Raw genomic sequence first — 23,985 nt, 5'->3', positions numbered from 1 at the left:
ATCAATGACCCCTGCTGCCGGGCCAAGGGTATTTATTTGAAAAAACTTGGTAGACATCCACTAGAAGATATTTCATGCCAAATATCTAATCTAAACTGCTTTTGGGTTGTCACAAGACGATTCTTTAAGTTTTTACTATATACAAAAAAGGTAAATCAATGACCCCCTGGGGGCAGGGGGTCAATTTTGACCCTAGGGGTTTTATTTGAACAACATGGTAGAAATCCATTAGATGTTTCATGCCAAATATCTAAGCTCTACCTTTTTTTTTGGATTTTCACAATGTCAATAAGATTTTTACTATATACATGCAAGGGAATTCAAATGACCCCTGGGGTGGGGGGCAATTTTGACCCTATGACTTTTTTTTTAACAAACTTGGTAAACACCCACTAGTTTTTATGTTTCATGCCAAATATCTAAGCATTAACTCTCGTGTTTTTACAAAGATTTTTTTTGTAAAATATACTTTTGGTTGCCATGGCAACAAGAGTTCCTTAATGGAATTTAATTCTTTGAAGAACTTCGTAGAGCTTCATGCAAGGAACATCCCTGCAAAGTTTCATCAATTTAGCCAAGTGTTCTAATAGAAGTAGTTGTTTAAGGAAATTGTTGAAGCATGCACCTACGGACGATGGGCGATCACAAATGTTCACCTTCAGGACATTGTCCTCAGGTGAGCTAAAAAGATATCTTTCAGAATAATGCCCCTTCTTTAACAACTGCAACTTTGTTATGGAAGCAAATATTCCAAGTTTCATGTTCATAATTTTCAAAAATGATTGAAAAATGGGCTACATGAAAGTTTTTGTATGGCGATCATAATGGCATGACAGATAAGCAATAATATTCATGATTTTTTTCTCTTTATTTTTTTTCTTTTTACATAGAATTACAACAGCCGTTCTTCATTTCTAGAAGTTTCTGAAACAAAACAATAAAATATTTTATTACATATATCATTTTACCAGTTTATAAATCATATCAGATGCTTTATACCATTTACTTTTGTGTATATTGTATTATTTCTAAAAACAATAAAACTTGTTAAATTCATCATATCATTTTCCTGTTTAAGCAAATTCTCAAATCTAAAATTCATTTCACTCATTAAAAACATCATAAAATGTTAGATGTGATGTTACTTAGGAAATAGATATCAATCCTGAGTGCATTGTTGTAGAATAGTGCACGTTTTGAGTTCAAATGCGTAGTAATATAATCACGAAGCCCGATAGGCCTGAGTGATAAATTACAAAGCATTTGAACGAAAAACGTGCAATATTATACAATAATGCACGAAGAATTAATATCTATTTCCATTCTAACACGTCAAGAAAAAATATTATTATTATTATAAAGTTGGACTTTATGTTTGGTGGTTAAATTTGTTTTCGCCTCAGAGTTTCCAATAGAAACATTCTTTAAAGGCTATTCCAGTGGGTGAAAAAAACTGTCGTTAAATCTACCACGTGTAGAAACATTTTGAGGATAACGAATTTTGAAAACGTTGATAAAACTTTGTTTGTTAATTTAATTTCACTCTATAATTTTTCAAGCGAAATACAAATTATTAAAAGTGAAATAAATGTAAAACAAAACTTGTTTGCGACATTAAAATAGCCTTCTTGATTTGATTGTTTTGCATGTGCTGTTTGGTGCTACATAGTGACGTCACGTAAACAACACTTTAAACGTCTGTACAGCGTTAACGACTGAATTAAAGATATTGGTGTTCGGATTCATTTTCTTAGTTAGACCATTTTCTTTCATTCTAGATAGTTTTCACAACAAAATTCGACAAAAAATTGTTTTTTATTTAACAAAAAGGCGCCCTGAATGTGAAAATGCACGGGGTGATAATAAGAACGGCGAGTGCATTGTTGTAGAATAATGCACGCTTCGGACCTTCTTTGTTTATATAGAAAAAATTCCAAAAGTGTTAGAATTATTATTTTTAGTCTCATATAAATGTAGTTTAACTAATTGTATTCTTAAGAATAAAATACATCCATTAAACAAGAGGGCCATGATGGCCCTGAGGTCGCTCACCTGTATATAGGCCCCCCCTCCCCGGGCCAATTTTTACCCAAGGGCTTTTATTTGTTTATTTGAACAGACTTGGTAGACACCCATAAGAAGATGTTTCATGCTAAACATCTAAGTTCTAGCTCATTGGGTTTTTTAAAAGAAGATTTTTAAAGTTTTTACTATACACATATAGTTAAAAACAATGACACCCCTGGGGCAGGGCCAGTTTTGACCCCCGGGCTTTTATTTGAACAAACTTTGTAGATATTTACTTAAAGATCGTTCATGCTTAATATCTAAACTCTAGCTATTTGGGTTTTTTCAAAGAAGATTTTTAAGTTTTTGCTATACACATATAAGGAAAATCAATGACCCCCCCCCCGGGCGGGGCCAGTTTTGACCCCAGGGCTTTTATTTGAACATACTTGGTAGACAACCATTAGAACATGTTTCATGCTAAATATCTTAGCTCTAGCTTATTGAGTTCTTTAATAGAAGATTTTTGAAGTTTTTACTATATGCATATAGGGAAAATCAATGACCCCCTGGGGCGAGGCCAATTTTGACCCCAGGGCTTTTATTTGAACAAACTTGGTAGACACTCATTAGAACATGTTTCATGCTAAATATCTTAGCTCTAGCTCTTTGGGTTTTTTAAAAGAAGATTTTTTAAGTTTTTACTATATGCATATAGGGAAAATCTATGACCCCCTTGGGCGGGGTCAATTTTGACCCCAGTGCTTTTATTTGAACAAACTTGGTAGACGTTCACTGGAAGATGTTTCATGCCAAATATCTAAGCTCTAGCTCTTATGGTTCTTTAAAAGAAGATTTTTTAAGTTTTACTATATGCATTTAGGGAAAATCAATGACCCCCCGGGGCGGGCCAATTTTGACCCAAGGGCTTTAATTTGAACAAACTTGGTAGACATTCACTAGAAGATGTTTCATGCTTAATATCTAAGCTCTAGCTCTTTGGGTTCTTTAAAAGAAGATTTTTTAAGTTTTTACTATATGCATTTAGGGAAAATCAATGACCCCCCGGGGCGGGCCAATTTTGACCCAAGGGCTTTAATTTGAACAAACTTGGTAGACATTCACTAGAAGATGTTTCATGCTTATTATCTAAGCTCTAGCTCTTACGGTTCTTTAAATCTTTAAAAGAAGATTGTTTAAGTTTTTACTATATGCATATAGGGAAAATCAATGACCCCCCGGGGCGGGGCAAATTTTGACCCCAAGGCTTTTATTTGAACAAACTTGGTAGACACTCACTACAAGATGTTTCATGCCAAATATCTTAGCTCTAGCTCTTTTGGTTCTTTAAAAGAAGATTTTTTAAGTTTTTACTATATGCATATAGGGAAAATCAATGACCCCCCCGGGGCGGGGCCAATTTTGACCCCAGGGCTTTTATTTGAACAAACTTGGTAGACACTCACTAGAAGATGTTTCATGCCAAATATCTAAGCTCTAGCTCTTAGGGTTGTTTAAAAGAAGATATTTAAAGATTTTTCTTTCGGTTGCCATGGCAACCAGAGTTCTGCATGGAATTAAATTCTTTGAACAATTTTTAAAGGTGACCACCAAAGGAACATTCCTGTGAAGTTTGGATGAAATTGGCTCAGTGGTTTATGAGGAGATGTCATTTAAAGCAAAAGTTTACGGACGGACGACGGACGGACGGACGGACGCCGGACGAAAAGCGATCACAAAAGCTCACCCTGTCACTTTGTGACAGGTGAGCTAAAAACTGCATGATTTGTTCTTCAAATTAATTCTGTTGACTATTGTACAAATTTATTCACAACTAACAAAGAAATCTGTAAGTGATAGAACTATCCCACTTAAATTCATCCCTAAATGACAGAATGACCTGACCATCCAGCAATGCACTATCTATCATGAATTGACATTTATATTCTTTTTAATTCTAAAAAAACACTACAGTTAATTTACAATCATGACATTTGACTTGACCTTTTAGCTTCAATACCAGTGTTGTCTTGACAGGAATGGGGTCAAAATTGCTTGATAAAGTAGTTAACTACACGTGATTACAATCATTTTTCAAAATCATTCCAAAAAATCTGGATGGTGACTTTTTAAATTTACAATATAAAACGTGTATTTATATCATTCCATCTCATTTTGTTATGTCAAACTGATTTCCATTTTGGATGAGACAGTTTGTTTTTATTTTATTTATCTGGTTTTGGTGCCTATTTTCTTCAAGTTTAAGTTGGGTCATATATGAAAGGAAAATACTTAATATACCGTACAAACATAAAGAAAAAGTCTATAATTAATATATGATAAAAGAAGCATCTTACTTGGCTATGATTCCATCTCTTTTTGCTAATCTGATCAGACAATCATCAGATTCACCCTGCAATGGAAAAACATTAAACTTTAAAAATGCCTTATGAAAAAAAAAATCATATCATATACCAATGATCTGATAGGTAAAGATTGTATAACAAGTCAAAATGAGATCATGATGATGCACATGGATATAAAATGTATTATTCTCCACCATTATCTGATTTTTTTTTATTCAACTGTCTCTATCTACTTTTGTTTACATACAGCAACCCTTTCTATGATTTTCTTCAATTTAATATCTAATTTTAATCTCAAATATTTTCATAGTTCTCTTTTTGCTTTTTCAATTCAAAACTACTTCAGCATACTGGAATGTACCGGTAAACCAGTATATTATTGTGACACCCCAATTGTAAATTAGTCAAATAGCAATTTTTTTTCAAGAAGGGGAAAGAAGTTACCGAAAGTGTTTAATGAAGAAAAAAAAAGTTCATATAAGATCATCAGTACTTAAATTGTTTTATAACAGTTTTATATTACATATTTAGAGAAAGTTTTGAGTGATGCTTGCGTTATATACTGACAGGGCAATAACCTAAGGAGTGTTCCTGTTCTGCAATTTTAAGGAGTGCTGCAAATTTTCTAAATGGTCTATCTACAAATTACAGCCATATTCTACAAATATATAGAGGATATTTGTTTAGTTCAGTGTAAGATCGGAATATATTTCACCGAGTGAGCACCAAAAGGTATATTTCACGAGTGGCGCAGCCACGAGTGAAATATGAACTTTTGGTGTTCACAAGGTGAAATATATTTCAATCTTACACTAAACTAAACAAATTTTCTTTTTATTACATGCAAAGAAACGTTTTAAAACGACATTAAACCTAATACTGAATGAAAAGCGCGCCAAATAATAATACAACGTGACGTCATTTACGACGTCACGTCATTAAGTTGGTACCCAGTACTGTGCACGCTGGTATTTCACTGAAACAAAGTAAGGGGCTTAAATTCAAAACAGTGAAATTATCAAAGTGGTAATTTCACTGTTTCAAACAGTGAAATTACCAGTTTTATATCACTGATATATTTCTATAAACTACCGAAAAGCATGTAATAAATCAATTTAATCATTGATAAGGGAATAGTTTTATTACTGATGAAAGAAGCGATACATCCAACAATACAAGGGAGCTAACTGCTATAGAACACACATTTCTTGTTATACAAGTTATCTACTATAGTACCTTTAATGATAATAAAAGTGAAAAAAAATTCTTTCTTTATATCTATAATATATGACAACTTTAAATGATTTGCGCCATCATTCTGATAATCAATAAATTGTGGACAAAGATTTTTTGTAACTAATGTATTAACATGTGTCTTACAGTCCAACGGTTGAATATGCAAGGGCATTTATCATCAGACTGGTCAAATTTTTATAACATCAAGTTGTTAAAATACCAACAAATATGTTATAGATACAACATATACATCCTGTTATTTTGTATACGATGAACAAGAGGGCCATGATGGCCCTGAAGTCACTCACCTGTATATAGCTCACCTGTATCTAAATTTTAGCTATTTGAGTTTTTTCAAAGAAGATTTTTAAGTTTTTGCTATACACATATAAGGAAAATCAATGACCCCCAGGGCGGGACCAATTTTGACCCCAGGGCTTTTATTTGAACATACTTGGTAGACACCCATTAGAACATGTTTCATGCTAAATATCTTAGCTCTAGCTCTTTGAGTTCTTTAAAAGAAGATTTTTTAAGTTTTTACTATATGCATATAAGGAAAATCAATGACCCCCTGGGGCGGGGCCAATTTTGACCCCGGGGCTTTTATTTGAACAAACTTCGTAGTCACTCATTAGAAGATGTTTCATGCTAAATATCTTAGCTCTAGCTCTTTGGGTTCTTTAAAAGAAGATTTTTTAAGTTTTTACTATATGCATATAGGGAAAATCATTGACCCCCTGGGGGGGGACCAATTTTGACCATGGGGCTTTTATTTGAACAAACTTGGTAGACACTCACTAGAAGATGTTTCATGCCAAATATCTAAGCTCTAGCTCATTGGGTTTCTAAAAAGCAGATTTTTTAAGTTTTTACTATACACATATAGTTAATAAATGACACCCCTGGGGCGGGGCCAGTTTTGACCGCAGGGCTTTTATTTGAACAAACTTTGTAGACACTTGCTAGAAGATGTTTCATGCTTAATATCTAAACTCTAGCTATTTGAGTTTTTTCAAAGAAGATTTATAAGTTTTTGCTATACACATATAAGGAAAATCAATGACCCCCAGGGCGGGGCAAATTTTGACCCCAGGGCTTTTATATGAACAAACTTCGTAGACACTCATGAGAAGATGTTTCATGCTAAATATCTTAGCTCTAGCTCTTTGGGTTCTTTAAAAGAAGATTTGTTTAAGTTTTTACTTTATGCATATAGGGAAAATTAATGACCCCCTGGGGCGGGGCCAATTTTGACCCCAGGGCTTTTATTTGAACAAACTTGGTAGACACTCACTAGAAGATGTTTCATGCCAAATATCTAAGCTCTAGCATTTATGGTTTTTCAAAAGAAGATATTTAAAGTTTTTTCTTTCGGTTGCCATGGCAACCAGAGTTCTGCATGGAATTAAATTCTTTGAACAATTTTTAAAGGTGACCACCAAAGGAACATTCCTGTGAAGTTTGGATGAAATTGGCTTAGTGGTTTATGAGGAGATGTCATTTAAAGTAAAAGTTTACGGACGGACGACGGACGGACGGACGAAAAGCGATCACAAAAGCTCACCCTGTCACTTTGTGACAGGTGAGCTAAAAAAATGCCCTGTACTAAGTTTTTGGTGAAATATCTGAAAAAGGTCATTTGGATAATCCAAAATAGTATTTTTGATGTAACAAGGAAAAGGAGCAGAATAGATACAAACTAATCTGAATTTAGTATGATTAAAGTAATTGTGTATATGAATTTTCATTTTTAAGGAGAAAAAAATCACAATTTGGCATTTTTTCATGGTACCAGACAGGGAAAAAATGCTGTTTTTGTGGTTGTTTTTTCCAGTATAACTCATGTATTAGTAACCACATAATTGTAATATGGTTATCTGATTGAATTTTTAGATTTTTTTTAAATTTCTTAAATCAAATCATTTTCACTCTTTCTTTTCTAAAATAAAAGAAAGAAATATTTATTTTTATGTATAAGTTCTTTTTGTTGTTGTTTTTCAAGCAGTACATTATGCTTTAAAATAAGAGAATTTTACTAGGCTGCATAAAATAGCTTAAAAGTTTCCAAATGGTTTCAAAACCACCAGCTGAATCCATTTTCATATTTGTTAGCAATCTTTCTAACTAATATACATAATAAAAGTTTAATGACAATAATTTGGTTAATCTTTGCAGTCTACCTATGTTTACAAGAGTTAATATTTTAATGGATTGTGCTGGTCGTATTTTTAGAATGACTAAATTTCTTTTTATAATACTCGGGTAATATATTCACAAATAATAGCATTACAGTGTCAACTTTCACAATACTAAGGGCCCCGATTAGCTCGTACCGGTTTATGCCATTGTGACCTTGACCTTTGACCCTTAAAATCAATACAGATCATCTAAAGAGCAAGAGCAGGACTTTAGGACAGTGTTCTCTTGTGTTTGGTTGGAAAAGCTTTTACCAGTCATGCTTGTGGTGTCATTGACATTTGAGCTAAAAATAGAGGTCATCCACTGCCCATGGGTAATGTCCCTACTAAGATACAAGTTCATTAAGTAATTGATCGGACAAGTCATACAGACTAATCTCATCACAGTATGCTCCCACTTTTTTAAATAGAGGCATAATAACTTTACAGTCATTGATAAATATTACAATTAGTTATAACTTATACCAACCATTCTTCTGATTGGTCCACAGACAGCGTAAGTTTTATATGTACCAGTCATTCTGCCAGTTGTCTCATCAACCTAGAATATATGGAACAACTACACATGAAGTATTATACTTGTGTAACATCTTACAATATAACAAGACCACCACATACACAATAAATATTGCATCTTTTTATATTTAGAAGTTCTCCATTGCAGACTTAGTTTAATTATTCATGACTGACGGCCTCATAAACCAAAGATCTATTAAATTACACCCAGAAATAGTAAAGAAACAATATAATAATAATAACAATAATAATAATAAATATAAACAGCAAACATAAATTTACATTTCCTTAATTTTTCTTTTATTTTCTAATATATTAATTATATCAACCCTTCATAACCTTTTCAGAGACTGTTTGTGTCTAATGTCAAATGTTTATTACTGTTATTTTCATTATTATATACCATATGTACATCACAACATGGTAAGGCAACCTTTCTTTAAAAGATGCTAAGGTGTTTTGCTGCCAAGAGATATCTAAGCCTGAGCTAATTTCAACATAATGTTAGCCATCATTTCACTTAGATAACTAATCAGCAATTTTCCAATTTCTCCACAAGTGACTGATGACATCTAATCTCACATGAATTCTGAACCAGTGGTTGAAAGCAAATGACCATAAGACTCAATATTTGAGATCATTTGTCATAATGTCTATTCTAGAAATTCAAAAATAGTGTGAATTTTCCCCCTCATTAAAAAATAGGGGGGATTCTGAAAAACATGGGTGCCAATATAAAGTGTAATTGCGTGAAATTTAATGTTCAATTTGTTGTTTATATCAACCCAGGACTTGTCTTTTTATCTAAAAAAATTTGAAAGGCAACTGGATTTTTTTTATTAATTAAGAACCAGATCAGCGACGGGTCACCCTTGTTTTCAGGTGTATTTTGGGGTTAGATATAATAGTGATATCGGACTGTGAATCTCCCGCCAAATGACAATGATGTCTGATCAATGCTGGGTTTACAAAATAAATATAGTATTCATTTCTTTTATGAAATGATTTGTCTGCACTCTGTAATCAACTTTATACATAAACACATTCAACCGATGATACTCTTTGAACTAAAATATTTATCAACGGCAACAAGGGTTGTCCTTCTCAACATTTTCAATGAAAATAAATTTTATTTAGTTCATAATTACCTGCAATCGGTTTTCAGTGTTCATGTAAACAAATGGGCCATCTACATTTTACACTTTTCAGGAAAATTTATCAATTAAGAAGTATGTTTAACGTATTGATAACTTACATCAGCAAAGTTAACTTGAATTGAGGCATGGTCCTTTGCAGCAATAATTCTGTTGCTTGCAGAGCTGAAAAAGTGTTAATTGGCATAATTAATATATTCTAAAAGATACATGCGGGACAATATAACATTTTAATCTGACGGCATATGAATGCACTGCACTGATAGAGATTTTTCCTTCCATAGCAAGGGGCCATAATAGGGCTGCTTCCCCAATGAAAGTTCTTTAAAATCATGCCATTTTCCCCAAAAATGAAATTATATAAAGCTTTTTCTTCCCTTTTGCAGATATACTATGAATTTTCCCCCAAAATTAAGGGCAGGGCTGCTTCCCAAACTTGTCCAAAAAAAGCCCTGCATAATTAATAATTAGACATTTTTAACAGGCTGGTGATTAAGCCCAATCAGGCTTATGACATAAAAAATCATATTTCTAGAAAAGTAACAAAGATTTTTCTTTTAAACTTTGTTTATTGAGAATAATATTTGACATTTAAACAGATACTGTCACTTTGTGAGAATTATTTCCCCTTTTTCATGTTTTTATAACACATAATTTTTTAAGTCTTTAAAAAATATGTTACACAATTATGCAAAGTGTAAAACAAAAGAAGTTAAATAACTTCTTTATGCTCAAATTCATTGCGCCAACACCTTTCAGCATAAATTTCATTCAGTTTTCAGAGAAAAGTTTAGTGTTCAGTGTCAAAGAATTGTCAAAATATAAATGCCTGAAACAGAATATTGAATCCAAATATATAGAATAAATTTAAGGTACTGGCGCAATAATCTGGAGCAAAATAAAGTTGTTGGACACACTTCTTAATAGAATTTTACATTACAACATAATTTATATGAACTTAAAATATTTTGTTTCCAGATAATGGGAAAAAGTAAAATAATTTTAAGAAAATAAAAGATAACCATAAATTTTTATTTTGAATTTATCACATATAAATGTTTAATAAACATTATTAGCAAGTTAGAAGGAATTTTTAGAAACATTTCAATTATTTTTATAGAAATATGTTTTTTTATGTCTTAAGCCTGATCTAGTTCTGTATAAGCCACTTTTTCAACATTTTTCTTTCGTCTGATGTGGCATTAAAGTTTTGTATCAGACCTGTTATGAAACCTAACCAGAATAAGACATGTTTGTGAAACTTTGTTTAAATTTGCAAATACCCTTTTCCTAATTTATTCTTGTGCATTATCTGATGAAAATATTATTTCAACATTGTTCTAGACTATTTAAATTATTAAAATACTTATATTGCAAATAAAATTGCATATTCCTACTGCGAAACATCAATTAAACCGTCTAATGTCGTCCATGACACTTGGGAAGTTGGGAGTCACGCAAGACCTCGCATGACGTAGTTCGGGGGAATTATTCAATTGCTTTGAGTACTGGCATGTACTATATTTAGAACATTTTTGTTGACATGACATGATTTCAATACAATAGCTTTCATTTTTATTTACTTTTTTTATTTTACACGAATTAAATAAAAAAAGAATATAAGTCAGCAAGTCACAATTTATAGTTTTGGGAAAAAAGTATTTTGTTAAAAAAAAGCACATGGCATTGTTTCTGTAACCGTCCACACATAATTAAATGAACCCCGAGGTCAATCTCGTACTTACATGATCAAACATCTTGGCAGCGAAACGATGATTATTTTCACCTGGTAATTTGTGTTTCAATTAAGTTTTTTAAGTGTTGATACTTGGCTTATTAATAGATTATATATATCTTTTCAGTGATTTTTTTCACTGTATTTTACAACTAACCCTAGCCAAAAATAGGTATATTTTCCCCTAAAAAGCTATTATCTTCCCCTAAAATGCCTCGTTCTCTTCCTTACCAGAACCATGACTTAATAGCATCTGACTTATATCAGCTAGAAGACAGAAATCTGTCCCTATAGATAGCCTTTTCTATATACCAATTCCATGCATGTTAAATTAAACTGAATTCAATTTTCAGTTGTTGGAATTTTGATTTCAGGTTTCCCCTTTTTCTGATTTATCGCGCTATATTTACCCCTTGAGAAAGCCAGGTTTTTTTTAAAAACTGGGGAAAAAAGTCACTGCTTTTTCAGCATCACTTTTACCTAATGGCATGCTCTATGAATGATAAGGAGTGTGTCAGATTCCTGGCACAATTTTCCCTATGCATCCGTTTTCAGCGTTCATGTCATTGTATATGTATGGGTATGCTGAAGACCTTGAGCTAAGCCCGATCAAGCTTTTCACCAGTCTGTTTAATTTTTTTATGTTGCTATATTTAAAAGCAATACCCATTAAACGTTGGGTTTTAACAAAATGATTATAACAAGCCCGTAATGCCGATATATTGGACTGAGCTCGGTCAGTTTATTTACCCCAAGACACCCCTAGACTACCCCAAGACAACATCAAGTAAATTTACCAGCATTATTATGTCTAAACCGCCCTATTGAAGATTGTGCCTACCATGTATAGACCAGGGTTCTCACTAGGACTTTAAAACATGGAGTCCATGGACTCCCAACCCTGAAAAAGTTGGAGTCCAAAAGCGCGTCGCAATTGATATGTTTACAGATTAGTCATTCAATGTTCACAATAGCATTGCTGATATTTTGAATGTTCAAGAGACTTCCAAAGTAAATAGTTATTCAAAAGAAACTCTGAACTACATAGTATAATTATTGTTTTGTTGTTAATATTTATTATGAAATTATTTCATTATAATGCATTAACCCATGGAAATCTCTTTTTTTTTTTCACTTTTATACCAAATCAAATTTTTCTCTGGTTAAATAAGTCCACTCTTACAAAATGTTTGTATTTGTTAAAAAAAAACGTAAATGTATATAAGCAGCGTTTAGCGGAATGAATAGGAAAATCGTGTACAGATTCACACAGTGTGTAAGAGATTCGTCCGATCGACGATTATTTTAGCAAATATCTCCAAAAGGGGGCAAATTAAAGATTGGCATTTAAAGATTTAATGTTGATTAAATAATAAAGAAACAATTCATTCGCATGTTTGGCTTGGAAACCGAGAATTTTTGCGAAATTTTAGGGTTTCTGGCGAACGTGAAATCGCCGATGTTCGGGATCAATTTTCGGATAAGAGAAAAGCGTATGTGTACCTGGCATTTCGGCACAATATCTTAAATTCTTAATACTCTTATAGAAAGTTTTTGCAAGAATGAAACTAAAGCAAAATTGTGCCTAGAAAATGCCGAAATTATTCGACAATCATTATTGCCGAAAATATTCGACAATCATTCAAAATTACACTCAATTGTAATTTGAGAAAACAGTATTTAAACTTGCGGCGTAAATAGTCGATAATTTTATCCTTTTGTCGGTAAAATTTGCTAATTTCCAATCAACTGTTGATCAAAGATATAAAATTATCAGCTCGTGATATAATTGGTAATTTCATGTACTGTACAGCGCGTGTATACATTAGTCTGAGATAATGATCGGAAGCGTTATCGCTGATTGGCTAATTGCTTCACGGGTCGATGTGCATAGGACCGCCTACCTATAGACTGACACGCGCTGACGCATTTGTGTATTTGTGGTTGTAAATAATCAGTAATGTTTATGCGTCCCCGGGCAAAATAAAGCGTACGTGGAATCCTTGCTCTGAAATATTTGCGTCCAGCTGCAATAAACATGCGTACCGGGACGCCGAAATAAGCGTCCCCGAGAACCCTGTAGACCCATACTAGGTAGAAGAGAGGCAGAAGAAGACGACAAGTGAATTAGTGTTTGTATGTGATGAACATTGTAGCGGTGTGTGACGAACATTGTAGAACTAGATACGTTGAACATTGTAGAACTATGCATTGAACATTGTATATATAACTATGCATTGGACAGAATTACAGTCAACCCGGCCCCAAGTTAACCCGGCCTCAAAATTGGTCAACCCGGCCCCAAAATTGGTCAATCCGGCCCCACAGTATTTTTATTTGGTCAATGCGGCCCCAAAATTGGTCAGTGCGGCCCCAAAATCGGTCATTCCGGCCCCAAAATATGTATTTTTCAAAGAAAACTATTCAGGTCATTTTGTTGTACGATGGAATAAAATTATTAATTGAATATTATTAACTATAGAACAATAGTAAAAAAAACGCGAACTGGCATAAAAGTGTCGGTAAATTTAATTGCGCCGATTAAGACTTTAATACGCAATAGTGATAATGAATAATTATATAACATCAACAATTATATGTAACTCAACATTATTTCAGATGTGATAATCAAACAGTTTAAAGCAATCAATTAACAAAAAATGTATAGCTGTGAAAACAAATCCTTTAAATTCGATGTAAATTAAAGATGGTTTCATAAGTGTTAATGCGATAATTAGAAAGAAATGCATAGAATTTCGAGTTAAAAGGTTTGTATACAGTAAATTAAGTTTACAATATTTTTTTTTTTCAGTTCATTTGAATGATTTTATTGAATACGTTCATCAGTATAATTAATATTTGTTTCGTATTTTATTAACTTATTTTCAAAGAATATTTACTGTGTAAAAAGTATTGGAATATCAATAAGTGTTTGAAAAATTGGTAGTGTTTTGTGTTAAATCATTATATGTCATTATGACTGATAACTGTATTGAGTGTGGATATATTGAGCGTGACAGACAGGAGGCAGTGACCTGCGATACCTGTGGTAGATGGCAGCATCTCTATAATTAATCTTACTTAAAAACTGTTAAAGGAAACACTTTAGTGTGCTTAAGCTTTTGGTCATTTCTTTTTTTTAACATACAATAACATACAATAACATAGTTACTGTAATGATTTTAACACATTAAGGTTTCTTTTCCATGATTTGTCAATAAAAAAGTTTAGTTTTTTTCTTAATACTTCTATCGTAGAGAGGTTAAGGTTGAAGACAGACGTCACCTTATTTTCGCGACGGTAAAAACAAACTATGCATGTGTTGCTTGTTTGTTAATATTGATAGTTTTTATATAAAATAAATAATAAAAGATATCATCGTTAAACTTTTGTTTTTGTTGTTAATTTTTACTTATTTCTTGATAATTGTTTATATTTTAAAGCAAAAAAAAATGGGGCCGGGTTGACCAGAAATAACATTGGTTTGGGGCCGGGTTGACCAATTTGGGGCCGGGTTGACTTGAGGCCGGGTTGACTTGTACCGCATTGGACATTGTAAAAACAGTAAATTATGCATGTGTTGCTTGTTTGTTAATATTGAAAGTTTTTATATAAAATAAATAATAAAAGATATCATCGTTAAAATTTGTCGTTGTTTTTGTTGTTAACTTATATTTCATTTCTTGAAAAGTGTTTACATTTTAAAGCAAAATAAATAATATAAAAAATGGGGCCGGGTTGACCAGAAATAACATTGATTTGGGGCCGGGTTGACTTGGGGCTGGGTTGACTTGTACCGGTTCTCTTAATATTGATTATTTTTATTTCATCTGCCCCACATTTCATTAGATTAACATAGTCTTGTTTTTTCAGTAAAGTTAATTTTAATCAAAATATTTTTTTTTATATTAAAGAGCATATCAATAAATATTTTAGTGATGAAAGAAGTCCATACATAATTAACAATATTTGATATATTAAACAGTAATTAACAAGATGACACGTAAATAATCAGTTGTCGTATATAATAACACTTTCCCAATATACACAATATATAAGATTCTTGGGGTGTCTTTGGGTAGTCCTGGGACTAAAAATGTGTGTCTTTCTGTCCCAGAGTAGTCTTGGGGTAAATAGACCGACCCGACTGAGCCTATTCCAATGACATCAGGCCTTACCCACTTGATTTTTGGGAAGAACTATTGTAGTGTGAATTCTTAGGAAAACTGCATGATTTTTAAAGAATATTTCAACTGGTGAGCCTCTGTTAAATATGGTAGCACCTGGACGTAAAGGTTGAACTTTTCTTCTGACACACTGTTAATGTGAAGAAATCCTTAACCTTGTATAAAGATATTTTTTTCTTTTTATTTTAAAAGAAACACATCGGCTTACCATTTTCTTGGGACATACATGTCCACAAACTCTCCTGTTTCGTTCTGCATGTTGTGGTTTTTAAGTTTTCGACCTGAAAAATATGAATATCTATTAATTTAATCAAATCAGCATTAGTAAAATCACAAATTTCGTAAAATATTAGGAAAGCATGTTTCACCTGATACTCGCAAATAATGGCGACCGGAAAAGGAAGAAACACGTGTGCTTATGATAAATTCCGTACGGAGTACGGACTATTATACTTTCCGGTACTGTAAAAATCTCAATCGCATCTTCTCGGCCTTTTAGGTATTCTTTAGGGTTTCGGTTATTCTTTTTTAGATAGTATTCATGTGCATGCTCACGCCCACATTTTTTAAATTTTTTTCTTATTCAAAATGTGTGTGTTTTTTTTAAAACAAATTATTTTCATTAAGAAGAAGGTTTGTTGTTGCATCCATATACAGATACTATAAATAAAGATAGGTGAAATTAAAAATCAAACTTACTTATGTAGTATTATTGAAATATATATAAAGTGGGCGTGGTCATCCGGATAGAATAGTTAAAAAAATAGGAAGCCACACAATGACTGCCTGTGCAGAGGGCATTTTTTAAATTGATTTTTATTGTCAGACATATTTTCAATCCGAAATGAACTTTTTTATTTGGATATCAAATTCAAAAGTGCATTATCAATGATAACACCCTCTGTAATATTAACTGACATTTTGTGTTTAAACGAACGTAATGTTCAAAGTAGCCTCTCAAATGTTGTTTTCATTTTAATCCACCTTCCAATTAAGACTGTAACATATATAGCTCTATGTTTTGGATATTTTTATTCACAATTTTTATTTCCATATATTAAAGCCAATACACTTGTCAGGTTTAAACACTTTTCAATATAAGTTTCTGTTTAAAAAGAGAAGCTGTATATGTCGTACTGTATTGTTTTATTATGTGATATTATATACAACACAAACTAACGTCATTATATCTTAACCAAAAGTAATGTTCATACAAAAGGCTCGAACCAAAAGTTATAACAATATTTTTTAAGGCCTATTTTTTTGCTTAATAGTTAGTTATTAGGTAATTACGGATTTCAGAATATAAAGTTAGCGATATGGTTTAAACATATTTATGTGAGCTCGATTGCGAAACAAGTTCTTGCAACTTATATTAATCACTTTCGAGTCCGCTTCTTGGAACCAGGGTCTTTCTATTTGAAAGACCCTGCTGGAACCAATCAGTATTGGTGTCATATGAAGAAACATGGTCGTAACCCGATTAGAGCTCGAACCCATGACCCCTGGGTTGAGAGGCATACAACTTTTTTAAAAGCACAAGGCCACCGCTCCTCTTATATGCATTCTCCCAATAATGCCACACTACTCACGGGGATGACATACATGTTCATGTACGAGGGCTGTTCAATAAATACGCGGGAAAGTGTCGCTATTTCCTTATTTTCCAAGTTAGCTGAATAAAACTTATACAGTAATAGAGACGTATATAGTTCTATATACCTGATGCTAAAATTGAGTCTACAGTAGTTCCGAATAAAAGTTTTTAAATTCAATTTTTATTTCAGGAGAATGATTATAGGTAAAAACTACATAATAAGCGTTACATATAGTGTGGGCTGCATGTCAGTAACAGTAACTCATATATAAAGTATACAAATAAACCATGTCAGAGTTGTCTCCCATATCAGTCTATTTATTCTTGTAAAACGTATTTCATGTTTTATTCAAACAGCTATTTTATTATACTCGTGCTTACCACGGATCTTATAAACAATATAAATTGTAATATAAATACGTGTGCTTACATAGCCTAAACGTTGAATAATCTTAAGACAGCAAAAGAGCGTGTCATTCGTTCAAAGCGGACTTAATCTTTTAAACTATCTAGTAAAATTATGTTTTTATATACTCTTTGAGATAGTGATTACGGAAAGAGTTTCTAAAAAAGCTTTTCAAGCTTCCTACTCAATCCGTACTATTTATTATTTGTCAATTATCATGTAAATGTAATACTTATAAATAAAATATTGTTTAAACTAAAATTATATCTTGATAGCTCAGTTTATATAATATTTTAAAATCTATTGCCATATTGAGTTTCATCTTTGCATCACGGCAGACAAACATTTTTTGCTATTTTATTAACACATTAAAAATCTCCTTCCTGTCTGATTCCATTTTCTTTTTGTTACTGCATGGAACTGCGACTGTTCAGGTCAATACTTTTCAGAACTGGATTCTATGAACAACCAGATATATTTATTGTTCTTTTTATCCTTTAACTACATTTTTGTATTTGAAAGAAGCAAGATATATAACTTGTACACTGTACGATACTGTATACTTAAATGAAATGTTTGTTATTGTAAGTATTCTTTGTATGGGTCGGATAAAATTTTGTTGTTGTTGTTGTTGTTGTTGTACACATGTTGTGTTGCTTGTACCTTACTGTCATCCGTGTATCATGTTAATTTATATTTAACTTATTGCATATGGAAAATCCGTTGCTAATGTGAGAACCCATGGATCCTTCATTTGTCAAATAATGAAACTGTCATTTAATTTTTTATGTCCAATTTTGAGAATATTAAAACTGTGTTTAAATCAAACCCTGTCTTTTTGTAGACCTATATATTTTTCATGATTTTCTTTTTCTCATGGGGGGGGGGGGGAGGGGATAATTCTGAATATTACGAAATTATAGTAGGGTTAAAAGTATAAAAGTACACTAGTCATCTATTTATTCATTTTATTTTATTTTTTATCTTATTTTATTTTATTTCATTTTATTTTATTTTATTTTTTATTCTTTTCTTTTGTTTGTTTGTCAATCTGTATAATTACTGTCACAATTTGTCAAGTCTATTGCCGCTTCCTGTAAGATTCTGAGAATACACATGTACATAAAATCAGCCATTCTAATTAGTTATAGACAAGGCAAATGTACAATAGCATATATATGTCTTGTCAAACTAGGAATGGCTTGAAAATTGGGCAATTCATATTTTTAGAAAAATAATTGATGGAGAAGAACGTGATAATAGACAAGTATATTATCAACAAAAATATAATGAAAGGTATCAAATCACTGTTATAACACTGTTATTCTCGAAAGACACAGAAATGATTAATTCAGCCACACTGACACCAAATATAGAAAATTAAAATCGCGATGATATTGTGTTTGCATTTCACCATTAGAATGTAATACTATTATACTAAATACTGTTGGCAACCCGGCAGTGTTTCAAGTAACTTTAAACTTGACGTTAACGCATTTCTATACAGAATCGCTTCTCAGTTAAGAGATTGAAACAACGTTCTTAAGTCTTGGGTGAAAATAATGCTCACTAACAGAAAAATATTGTATTGTTGATAACTTAAATTTGACTGCAGAAGCATATTATAAACTGCAACCGCTCAAAAGATATTACCTACAGTTTACATGTAAACTGAACGAAACAATCTATTAATACATGTTTAATTTCTTTGAACTATGAAAGTGATGCAGCAGCGTTTTGATATGAAGTAACAATGATATTTATATATTGATGCCAGATACACGTGTTTACCACTGTATTTATTTATAATAAGTTACATTGCATGACTGTTTTATATATCTTACACTTGAAGTTAAGTACCATTTCCTATCATAGTTAAACATACCGATGTATAAGTATGACATCATAATAACATAATCTTTGTTCGAATGTTAACACTTCAAGACGGATTATCAGGAGTTTATTAGATACACGCGTTTGTGAAGAAGGAAAAAAAACAACAACATAACCTGCATAATGTGTAGAGCACCTGAGAAGTATACTCTCTTTAAGTTCATTCTCTTTACACATTTCGTGCTGTGTGAGGAATTTGATATGGCATTAATACTTGAGAAACTTGAACATTTGGCAACTAAAGTAGAAATACAGACGTGGGAAAAACACGAAGAAATTACAAAAGTTCTGACAAGGTTGGACAGCTTGATTTTAAAAACTAAGAATTTGTTTTCAATACAAGAGGAGTATGCATCAATTCCAGATCAGTACAAGAGTAATAAAAAATGTGATGACGAGTGTCGTGAGAGGAAAGATCATGAGAAAAAAGAAGTGATAATAGACTTCATACATGACCTTTTGCAAACTATTTCTAACGAGAAAAAACATAACCTCGCCCTGAGGAACGAGTTACGAGATTTTTCACATGACATCATCAAGGATCTACCCGAAAATGAACGCGTGCCGTTTAGACACAGATTGCTAGGTTTGGATTTAAAATTAGAAGACTATGATTTGCGGTTTGATTCGTATCTTATAAAACTTCAAAACGAGGAAGATTCGCTTCAAACTCCAAACTTAACAAGTGTTGAGAAAAAAGAAATCCCGTGTAATGAGGAACAAACAAATGTGTCTGATAATAGTTTTGAAAACACACAAGTACATGAAGTAGGGGATTTTAAAACTAAGCTTGTGAATGATTCTATAAAAGTGTTAAATGCGGAAATATTTTTAGTGCAAAGGGAAATTGATCTGAGAGTGAAACAAATATACAAAAGACCTGCGTTTTCCCCTTAATAATTGAACGATTATAACATGGATTTTTTACGAAAAGGTATATAAGATGCCTGTCTTAAACGTTTATTAGAATCAAATGTAATATAATTCTAAACATATTTAACTATATTCCAACTGTTTAGACACGTACTGTGGTCAGTGCAAAGTTGGGAGACAAACAACAGTTTTATATATTTCACATAAATGTTGGTTAGTTGCGTATAATTAAATTTATACATAAATAAATTCTGAATCTCGTATTTTTTATGATATGCAGTACATGCAGTCACACATAATGATGTTATATGATAACGTTATATCTGTAGTAAATCTGTTGTATCTAACTACCATTTCAACACATGTTTATCATAAAACGAAATCAACAAACGCATCATTTCGGCTCTTTCCGTCAAACTTCGGATAAGCAGAACTATGGTGACCGATAGCGAAAATTTTACCGTCAAATTATAAAATGTCGCGTGCAACTTTTAAATCCGCAAGATTTTATGGCGAAATTGTATAAAATGTCGCGGCTTACAGAAACTCTCGAGTTTTTCTTTCATACTTCTGTCGTAAAAAGTCGAGTTTTACAAAGGAAACCGCGACATTTTCTGTCTTCTTTGTTAATTAAATCTATTCTTATATATCGATTAAAATACAAAGTTCAAGTCCATCTAAATTAAGTAAATTTATAGAATATAAAAGTAAACAGAACATTATGTACATCAGTTGGCATTTTAAATTGATTTTTTTTTACTGAAATAGACTTTATTTACATGTAAATGCCAAATATATGCATTTGTTATACATTATCAAATATTTAAGACCCTCTGCTTTTGTTACCATTTAAAACTCTGTGGTAGAACAACTTTCAGTCAGAGGTTTTGATGAATAATAGCCGAGGTGTTCTATTGCAGTACACAACATACGCATAAACAGACTGCACTGCGCATAGTCTGTGCCTAAATAATCACACAAAATGATTGATTTTTTTCTTTTACGCAGCTTGTTTATTTTCTCGCCTATTTAATAAATACTTCTAAAGCGGCGGCGGAAGTTTAAGAGTATACAAGTAACACTTTTTGTTTTCTACAGTTTAAGTATGTAATGTAGAATCGTTAAATTTTGAGGTCATTATGTTTTAAATTTACGATGTATCATTCGACGTTTTGTCTAAACGGTAGTTTGATACGTTGATTTGTGAAATATAGGAAACGTCTGTGTTCGAAATGACTTTATAACTTCTTTAAATTTTGTAAGTCGGAAATGACATAAGTTTATTTATTCTTTAAATACACACCATTTATCAGCATTTCTTGATTTAAGAGATTATAAACTATATCTCACTTCACACCACTTGCCCCTTACTACTAGAGGTTCGATCCCTGGCCGCCAGGGAATCTATACACCTGGAAATAAGTTAAGCACACCTCGGAAATTTAAAAATTGGTTGTGATTGAAAGCACTGTCATGAGATGACAACTTAATTTAGCTAAGAAATAGTAATGTGATAAGTAGCGATACAAATTTAGTAATTATAAACCAGTAAATTTATTAGTTTAGTTATTTCTTAACCAAGCCAAATGTGTTGTTTTTTACCAAATTACTAAATTGTTATAGCTACTTATCACATAACTATTTCTTAGCTCATTTAGGTGGTCATCTCTTGACACTGCTTTCAATCACAACCAATTTTAAATTTCCGGGCTGTGCTTCACTTATTTCCAGATGTATATATTATTCTGGCGAGGTAGCTATCAAGCTAACTTACGGAACGTCGCTGATTCTACTCAGGTGTTCGCTATAGTGTCTGAAATAACGCACGGAGTGACACCTGAGGCATTTCTCCACCAGTAAAGCAGGAATGTTGCCATACGATCTTGACTAAACTCGACCCTTGCAATTTCAATATAAAGGCATGTTAAAAAAACAACTAGATATAACTAGATATAACTACATGCAGTGATATTTGTATAAAGTTGATAAAATGTAACTTACAATTTGTGATGGGAGTACCAGTTACGTTAAATATAAGCACTTGGTCGGATCAACGTCCAAAAAAGGCAAACAATAATAGAACTGATACCGATTTATATATATAAAAAAACTTATTATTTAACTTTAACTGCTGGTATGAAAATGTGCTAGTATCTCTGTGTAATTCGACCAGACTCTGGTCTGTATTTGTATTTTGATATTGGACTGTCCAAAATTCAAAATAGAACTTACCCGTTCCACAAATTCAGCATTGAAGAAAACAAAGCGTTATATGACTCAGAAGTTTTTTTTTCTAACGGAAAGGTCCACTAAAATGACAATTTATTTAGAAACCATTTACATCTATGGAGAACAATGTAGACGACGATTTATATTATTTCTAAGTGAGACATTTATGAAAATAAATAAAACAAAGTAAATTTGGTACTTTATTAAAAGTTGCCCACTTGCGAAATAACAAAGTAGACTTCTCCAAGGGAGAATACACGTATTGCAACTCTTTCAAAGTATGATATGATTACCTCCCTTGGGTGAGTTTGGAACTAAAAAATAATCAAGTGTTTAAATGGTTCAATACAATTTAATGAATAATTCAAATAAATTAATATATATTGACAATCAACTTTAAGAAAATCGTTCTATTATGGTTAAAAAATTACTTATCATAAAAGCATTAATTTTAGATTTTTATCAATACATGTATTTTCAAAAGATTGATGCTTGGTGCTCAGAAGATGTCGGAGGAGGCATTGTTTTGTTTTCATCAGTCTCGAGGGATCTCGTCTTCCCGGAATATTTATTGTACAACATCAGGTGTTAGGAGCTGTGTGATGGCTGTAAAATTTTGCGTCCTGTTTCGTCTCAGTTTTGTTATATTTTTCTGATCCTTCGGTATCTTAGCTGAAATTTTGTGTGTGTTGAGAATTAATAACCGCTGAAGTCGGTGCTGGGGGGGGGGGGGGGTGCATGATGGAGTTTACATTTTTTGCAAGGCATCTCCATGAACTTATTCTAATAAATACTATCTCAGCGATTTTTAATTTATTGTGTTGTTGCATTACTGCTTGCTATGTATGTGCTGTTTTCACAGAATTATGATAATGAAGCAAGATTAACAAAAAAGAAATATTTCATGATAGTGCATATATGTTCATTTTAAAAAGAGGATATTTTTTTCGTTTTCAAGTGTGAAATATGGAATATATTTTCACTAGATATGATAAAAATTCTATATATGCCGGCTCGTAAAAAATATATTAAATTTTATCATGTTGAGTGAAAATGTTTAATTCCGTATTCAATGGAAAATAAATAAAATAAAAATAGCCCTTTTATTTAACTTTTCCAGTAACAACAAATGTTTACAGAAATGCCTTCTTTGTATACAACTTCAAGTTTGCAACGTGTGATACATATTGCCATCAATACACAATTTATGGTCGATGAAGTGTCATTATCAAGAGTTTAAAGTAATTCTTTACTGTCTTTTTTTTTTGGTTATATGTCGGTATTCGATTAAAACCAACCGGCTTTCCTGGATAACTAACTAATTACCAGATTCACTATTAATTAACCGAATATAATTTCTGGAGCAGCGGTGAGAAACCAATCATCATAGGACTCCATGTCCGAGCTCAGTTGTCACGGAGAAATTTCGTCTCTCCAAACCAGCGACCCATGGATTACTAATCCGTCGATCTTCCTATTGATTTAAGAGGACGAACATCTAAGTTAATAATAATAATAATAATAATAATAACTTTATTATCATTATTTATATATTCTGTACTATTATTATTATTAGTATTATCAT

General features: G+C 32.1%; 1 protein-coding gene across 1 annotated transcript; it reads right to left on the bottom strand.

Annotated features, from left to right (window-relative positions):
- Positions 1–849: 849 nt before the first annotated feature.
- On the bottom strand, positions 850–15,856 carry LOC132716707 (small ribosomal subunit protein eS21-like). Its single transcript, XM_060700031.1, has 6 exons — positions 15,771–15,856; positions 15,611–15,683; positions 9,582–9,645; positions 8,280–8,351; positions 4,365–4,420; positions 850–924 (listed from the first exon to the last, which is right to left on the bottom strand). Exons 2-6 carry the CDS (start codon positions 15,658–15,660, stop codon positions 915–917), a joined length of 252 nt encoding a protein of 83 aa, XP_060556014.1. The 5' UTR covers positions 15,661–15,683; positions 15,771–15,856; the 3' UTR covers positions 850–914.
- Positions 15,857–23,985: the final 8,129 nt, after the last annotated feature.

This window comes from Ruditapes philippinarum, unplaced genomic scaffold (genome assembly GCF_026571515.1).
Source record: "Ruditapes philippinarum isolate M1 unplaced genomic scaffold, ASM2657151v2 ctg515_1_1_1_1, whole genome shotgun sequence".
In the NCBI taxonomy this organism is placed as follows: Eukaryota; Metazoa; Mollusca; class Bivalvia; order Venerida; family Veneridae; genus Ruditapes; species Ruditapes philippinarum.
The sequence above is the reverse complement of the archived record's forward strand: the minus strand, read 5'-3'. Positions and strand labels throughout refer to the sequence as shown.